Source organism: Setaria italica, chromosome I, assembly GCF_000263155.2.
Source record: "Setaria italica strain Yugu1 chromosome I, Setaria_italica_v2.0, whole genome shotgun sequence".
NCBI lineage: Eukaryota > Viridiplantae > Streptophyta > Magnoliopsida > Poales > Poaceae > Setaria > Setaria italica.
Window position 1 is genome coordinate 4,400,772 of NC_028450.1, and position 6,944 is coordinate 4,407,715.

General features: G+C 42.9%; 1 protein-coding gene and 1 long non-coding RNA gene across 7 annotated transcripts; one reads left to right on the forward strand and one right to left on the reverse strand.

Annotated features, from left to right (window-relative positions):
- Positions 1 to 2,032: 2,032 nt before the first annotated feature.
- On the reverse strand, positions 2,033 to 3,580 carry LOC101764762 (ethylene-responsive transcription factor WIN1-like). The gene is made up of 2 exons (XM_004951476.3): positions 2,949 to 3,580; positions 2,033 to 2,846 (listed from the first exon to the last, which is right to left on the reverse strand). Exons 1-2 carry the CDS (start codon positions 3,053 to 3,055, stop codon positions 2,312 to 2,314), a joined length of 642 nt encoding a protein of 213 aa, XP_004951533.1. The 5' UTR covers positions 3,056 to 3,580; the 3' UTR covers positions 2,033 to 2,311.
- On the forward strand, positions 2,600 to 6,582 carry LOC105915035. 6 transcript variants are annotated; one of them, XR_002676837.1, is made up of 3 exons: positions 2,736 to 2,865; positions 3,641 to 6,326; positions 6,412 to 6,582. It is a non-coding gene; the product is annotated as an uncharacterized LOC105915035 (long non-coding RNA). The 6 variants fall into 6 exon arrangements; XR_002676838.1 differs by having other exon boundaries at positions 3,641 to 4,831; positions 4,962 to 6,582; XR_002676842.1 differs by having other exon boundaries at positions 3,641 to 3,704; positions 4,657 to 6,582.
- The last annotated feature ends 362 nt before the right edge of the window (positions 6,583 to 6,944 follow it).

Genomic DNA, 6,944 nt, shown 5'->3' on the forward strand with positions numbered 1-6,944 from the left:
TTGGATAGAACTTCAGAAATTTCAAGGTAGGCAGCTAGTGCCCACTGAATGAACTGAAGTCGCCAAACATAAATTTATATGAAACATGTGATTGAGACAAACATAGGTAGTGGGAGAGAAAGGGCTAGACTGTTACCACTCAAAGCTTCCATGTTCATATCATTGTTCAGTTTAGACATGGATTAGGTAAAAAGGCAAGCATCTTAACTGTCTTGAAATAACTCTCCTCTTTTATATAGCTACATCCAGAAAGTCCCTCTCAAAATGAACAGAGATCTTCCGGTCTTAATCAGATGCTATTTTATCATGTTATGTACTGAATGTAATGATGTGTTCTACGACACACAACTCAGTATGGATCAACTATGGTGGAAATCTAGTTTCCTTCTATGTGTTCTGCTTTGTTCTTCTCTAATAGAATTGTACATAACGACTGACCAACTAACTGGTGGGCCCTTAGCATTGACTGCATGCTTGCACCAACCTCCAAATCCAACCATGGAGCTGATACTTGCTTTTTTAGCCGTGTTCTTTGAGTTTTGAAAGAAAAAGAGCTCACTCAATGTATCTTTCTTTGTCTTTATCTTTTACACTCATATGTAGGGCTACCTTGAACATTTTCTTTTGATTTGCCATTGTTACTTGTATCCATGCTAAGACACAAATTGGTTGGGGTTATTTCAGCTCAATGTTTCTATGTTGCAAGGACCGCTCATCGCGGTTTACTACCTCAGTGGTGGATGATCACCACTATGTAAACTATTTTCACTAGTGCATCTTATTGGATGGCTGTCTCTTACTGACATTGGATAATCCTTTTCTTGTGGCTTTGTTATGTGTCTATAAATGAGTTCCCCAAAATCATTTCAGAATAGTTAACAAATCCATATTTTGCATACAAATCTGGGTCCTTGAAGGATTGCAAAAATTCTGTTGGATTAACGGTTTGAGTTGTTATATTATTCTATTTCTCTGTATTTTTCTCAAGGTTTAAGGCCCCTAGTCTTCTTTTAGTAAAATCATATGCATTCCATATGAAATAGCACATGAATACCTTGATTCAGGCATGGTATTGTAGCTCCAACTCCCTCCTTGGGATGCTGGTGTCAGATGCCGATACGAATTCTGAGAACTGAATATTGATTGTTCCTAGTCTGAAGGCAATTGTTATGCTGCCCATTATGACATTTTGTCTGTAGTAGCCTATCATGATTATCAATTATTTATGTATTACATTTGCTTATTTAATGAGGAGAAAGATGACCTTAAGGCCTTTAAAGTGTTTGTTGCACACCGTGATGGTCCATGTGTTGGGTTCATCGCTCTCACCCTTGGTGCGTCTCTACGTCCACATTGCAGAGATCTGATGGTTACATGATATTGAACATATTATTATTCATGACCTATTCATTAACACAAGAAGAAAGCATCTTGAAACGTTTTTCGTTCTCCACTACTATTCAGTGGTGCCTGTTGATGTGGAATTGAATGTTTAAAAACACCATATTCCTTGTTCCTGCGAGATGGTGTTAGAAGTGCAAAAAATGTGTCTCCACAAGTCCACATACCCACTGCCAAGCCTTGAGTTTCTGGTGGATGCCTTTTTTTAGTTAAATAGTTTGCATCTTGTTATTCCCACTGAATTCATCCATTTCTGCATAACTGCCTTCATTACAGTGACTTTTTTTGCGAGGTTACAGTGACTGTTTTAATTGATATGACTAAAGAAATGTGTTTCCTACTTGCTGGTTGGTGTTATATAGCATGTATATGTATTTCTTCACGTTAAATGAGTACTGAGTTGGTATGAATACACTGAAATAGTGATGATATTCATACCAACTCAGTACTCATTTAACGTGTATTCATAAAGCAGAAGTCTTATTCACAGATATCACCTTCATCCTGTTTTGAGATTTATTTGTTCAGCTTTTTCTTCTTTGTTTGAAGAAAGAAAGTAAGACTCTACTTTCAAATCTGTGTTGTTGAGATTCCTCAACAGAGTTCAACATGGGGGCTTCCAAACAAAGGATGAACAGTAACACAATCATAGTCTATTTATTTCCTTTATAGCAATTATATCACTGACATTGATGTGTAACAAAGTATCTTGACAGGAACATGTGTATTTAGAGCTTTTCACAAGTACGTAGAACTGCACACAATTGCAAACTTATAGTTCTGTAAGTTGGATTTAGTAATAGATACATATCTATATTACTGGAGTGCCCTGAACTGCTTGTGTACCAACCGGCCTAGCGAAACTCTGATCTGAGATGGTGACTTCATTGTCCTGTTTGATCCATTCTTTTCAGATGACGAAATGGCCTTGGTCATCTCCGTGCGAAGGTGAAACTGGGCTACTGCTGCTCAACAGCTCCTCGATCATTTGCAGCGCGATCCTCTCCTCATCATCTATCACTGTTGCTGGTGAAGCAGTTGTTGCTGACGTGGACTGTGATGCTGCACCAGTGGATGCTGCCTCTTTGTTGAGCTCAACGGTCATGACCCAGTTGGAGTCTGCGCGGGCTCCTGCACGCTTCTGCCAGACGCCAATGTGGGACTTCTCAGGGTCAAGGCGGAGGCAGGTCAGGGACGGCGACGGCGCCTTGCAGCACTTGCGGAGCTTGGCACTGAGAATCTGGGACAGGTTGGCAGTGGAGGAGCCACCACCAATGTTGCTGCGAGCGTCCCTTCCCACAGCTGGAGCAGGCTCGCCTGTGCTACTCCTTTGGACGGGGAAGTTGGTCTTGGCGTTGCGGCCACTCATCAGCACAGCAGCCTCGTCATACGCCCTCGCTGCCTCCTCTGCCGTCTCGAAGGTGCCCAGCCACACCCTCCTCTTACTGTATGCATCACAAAAAGGTACATGCATTGCAATTCAGAATTATGGTTGCATCAGCAGTTTATGTTCTTCACTGAAAATTAGAGGGAGGGAAAGGCCTTACAGGAGGGGATGCCTGATCTCGGAGACCCAGGAGCCCCAGTGGCGCTGCCGGACTCCACGAAACTTCTTTGGCTGTACCATTTTCCTTGAGTGGAGATTCTCTGTCATGGAGGACACACGAGGCAGAGATGTTGAGCTCTGCTGGGGTGCCTCTGAACTGAAGTGTGTGGCCGTGTGGGGGAGGAACGCTCTGGTTTGAGTGAATATAAACTGCCCAGCCTGTACTTGCTTCTGCAGTGAGCGTTAAATGTGGTTAGCTGCCTAGGCAATCAGGTACATGTCAGAGAGGAAGGGGGTGGATAGTATGTCTGACCTAGTTTTCACTCACCATGATAGGAGGCGGCATACACTGACTGGAGAGCAGGGATGCTGGGGTCACCAGCAGTATACCAAGCGTGTGTCAATGGATAAAACTAGGGCAAAAGAGGAAGAGAGAAATCAGGGGAGGGGCAACTGAAGTGGGGCCACATAGTGTCTGCTGGGGTGGGCTGTCGGTGAACTGTGTGTATGTAGAGCATAACCACCTTCCCTGCTAGTACAGTGGTAATAAACGCACTCACCTACACCCATGGCTGCCACATTTATTTGTGGGGCAACCCTGAGTTGATCACATAGTCTCCAATAGTTTATTAGTTGTTTATGTATGTAGGGTTAATGTACATCTGTTTGGATTAACTTCATCTCCTTTTCCAGAGCGACTGGGCCAATCATGCGGTTGAGTGCCATTGGACGCATGGACAACCGCACGACATATATGGTAAGACTTATGTTGAAAAATTGTGTATTAGAATATCTTGTGCGTTTTCGCGAGATAGCGTCTTCAAATCTCTTTTGCTTCATTTGGAATCTCTCGCCCTGTTGCATCACCCCTCTAGAATGTATATAATTGTAGGATGTTGAAATTTACAAGGAAGTGTTCTTTAAGTGAGTATGAATTGTGTTTAGAGTGATTTCAGTGAGACCTGTAAGAGAATTGACAAGTTTGCCTTTGCGCTGGGATGTTAGCTCTGAAATTGCTTGGAGTTGGTTGGCATTTAAGCTTGTCTGAGGTAGCTGCAGGTACAGGCTGGTGATGACGATGGTGTGTGCTAGGTGTTGAACAATGTTTGTTCTATGAAGAAATATATATATACTTAAGAGTTTTCTGCTGAAGGTGTGGACAGTTATTATAATATAGTCTAACTCGTTGCTCGGTGGGAATTTGATAATATACTTAACATTTAGCTTTTGCAATACTTTTCGGCAATACGATTTGGCAATAGTTCTCTGACTTTATATCCATAGCTTGTTCTCCATTGAAGAATTCATGTTGCTTGAATTTGCAGAAAACTTTTGTTTCATTTGAACTTAGCTGTCTTTTGTTAATTTCTGTAATCACCAATGACTAGAGGTTTACAGTCTGACTCAGGCCGACAAATGTTTATATTAAGTCTAGATCCTTTGCTCTATTCCAAACATTCCAAGTGATTTTGGGGTTCTTTGAAAGGGAGCTGGAGTCTTTGCTCAAAATGTTTGGTTGCCAGTTTGCTGCTTTGCACACTTGAATGTCATGTTTGCTTTTGCCCGCAACTTTCCTTTTTGGGTGCTTTCCTGAAAAACTGTTGCCATTTTGTTTGGAAGTATCATTTCGCGTCTTCATGGGTTTCGACTTATGCCTGGTTATAGAAGTTAGTCACACCTTGGAATATTCTATACATTCTCTTTAACAGGCGTACTTTTTCCAGAAAGGGAAAAAAAGGGGATGTAATGGGCGTGCTCATAGTATCGGAACATTTCGCTCAGTTTGTTTACCGTGACTCCAATATCTTTGCGGAGTCATTTGCATGATGGTGTTACTAGGCCTTCCTATGATGCCAAAACTGAAGCTTGGTCTGCAATAAAGTGGTGAGCTGGGTCATTTTTCACCTAGCAAGCAACTGCCCCCCTTGCTACAGAAGCTAAGCAGTGTAAAATAAAAAGTGAATAAAATTGATGGAAGTTCGTTGCCCTTGTCTACTCAATTAATGAGAAACAGGTAGCTGCAGTACATCTACGGCTTGGCTCCACAGGCATGTGTCAGTCGGTCACTTCTTACTGGGTCATAAGAAGCTTCCGTGAGATCTTGTCCTCTGACACTGTCTCGCCTCTCCGGTACGTACACCCTTTCTCACATGTTTTGCAAAGGTACATGAGTCAGAGAATAGGAGCATGTAGTAATGTTGCAGTAAAAGGGTATTTGCATTTGAATGAAGCTCTTGCATGCTTTCAGCCTGCCAGGTATCTCGTTTCAATTTTTGTTTTCCCTTTTTTTTTCTTCTCATCATTCGAGTTAGAAATATTTGTTTGGTCTTGGCTGATGTAGTGGACAAAGGGATAAGTTCTTTTTTGGGACCATACATGACTAAGCTGGGCTCCAGAAATCATTTCCGGCAAAATTATGGACCTTAGCGAGGTACCGGAAGCTGCTTGGTTTCCAATTATTTTTCTTCTTTAATAAGTTAACCATCTTGGAACATTTTTAGTCATAAGAAAAATAAATCTCTGATAAACTAGTGCTTGCAAAACGTTGGCACATGTTTTCTTTACACTATAAGCCAGCCTATGCCATTCACATTACATTAATGATATCTCCATTCCTGGAGCGATAAGAAGTGCTGGACGGCACGCTTGCCACAAAGAACACAATCTACTAATGTGGCGATGCAGAGATGGCTTCTACATGAAACAAAGACCATCAGTCTTGACACGAGCCCAAGTGGTTGGGCACTTTCCAATCTCACACTAGTAATCACTCTCCCGCTTGTCTAATCTACACGTAATTAGAAAGCCGGCCGGCCGGCCGGTCGTCCTGTGCCTGGATCAGTAGATCTGAACTGAGCATCAAAGTGTGGTTTGGTGAAAGGAGAAAAAGGGCAAGTAGGATGATGTGTGGTTACTAGTTAGTTGTGCCGTAATTGCACGGCTTGCCGTAGCAACTTCTTGCGATCTTTCTAACAATCTTTCATCTTTCTAACTTTCTTGTAGTAGCTTTTGCTGTTATCTCTCCCCTGGAAAGGTGAAGCCACAAGGACAAATCTGGGGACAGCGCAATAAAGCTAGCTTTAATCGCTGGGATCAACTCCAACCGTATCTTTCTCGTGCGTGCACCAGACACGCGCGCCTCAGCCCAGCACACAAGCACTGGAGACGAGACCCCGGGCTGGGTCTCTCATGTTTCCTTTGGCTACTCGTCTCTGCAATCTGCTGCTCTCGCGGTCTGAGGCCGGAAAGATCAGGCTGAGCGCCAGGTTTTGCCCACACGCGTGCGGTAATTATCGTGTCAGAGATCCCATGGGGAGCTAGATTTTATCAAGGCCTTCAGAATTGTAGCACGTGGAATGTATTCCCTCCGTTCCAAAATGTAGGTCGTTTTGAGTTTTTTAGATACATCATCAAAATATAGGGTTATATCTAGATACATAACAACGGTTTACATTTTGAAACAGAGGGAGTAGCTCCCGAAAATTTGGAAGTGGTTCTTCTGCCGTCACTGCAGATGAGGCTCGTCCTGAAATTTGGTACGTGGTCTCAAGGAATCTTGTATCACAAAATTAAGCTCACCAGAACATCTAGATCGTGTATCTTGTAAATGGAGAAGTCCAAATCTCCGTCTATCAGTCTCGCTGTTTCTTTGTTTCTTTCTCTCTTTCTTTTTGCACATGAGCAGGACCGGAAGCAAATAGGCAGCACGCAGCAGGGCCCAAAAAATAGCCTGATCGGACCGTATTGCACAGTGGCAGCCCAAAAGGCTCTGCAAGGTTCAGTGTCCAGCGTGCTGCATATAAACATAAGAACATGAACAGTGTATGGCGAAGAGTGCATTTTTACTTTTTTTTTTAATTTTCCATAGCTTCACCAAACGTGTGAATTCATCAGCTGTAAAGAACAAGGCTTGTCGTCACACGCTGGTGTGTGTGTTAGGGCTGCGGCTGCGGCGAAGGCAATGCCAAGAAAATTGAGAAGACGATCGAGCACGTCG

Excerpts from the sequence above, each read along its gene's own strand:
- LOC101764762 (XM_004951476.3), bottom strand. The coding sequence starts at position 3,055 with ATGACAGAGAATCTCCACTCAAGGAAAATGGTACAGCCAAAGAAGTTT. Across the intron at positions 2,847-2,948 it reads GAGATCAGGCATCCCCTCCT|TAAGAGGAGGGTGTGGCTGG; the intron begins GTAAGGCCTTTC and ends TGATGCATACAG.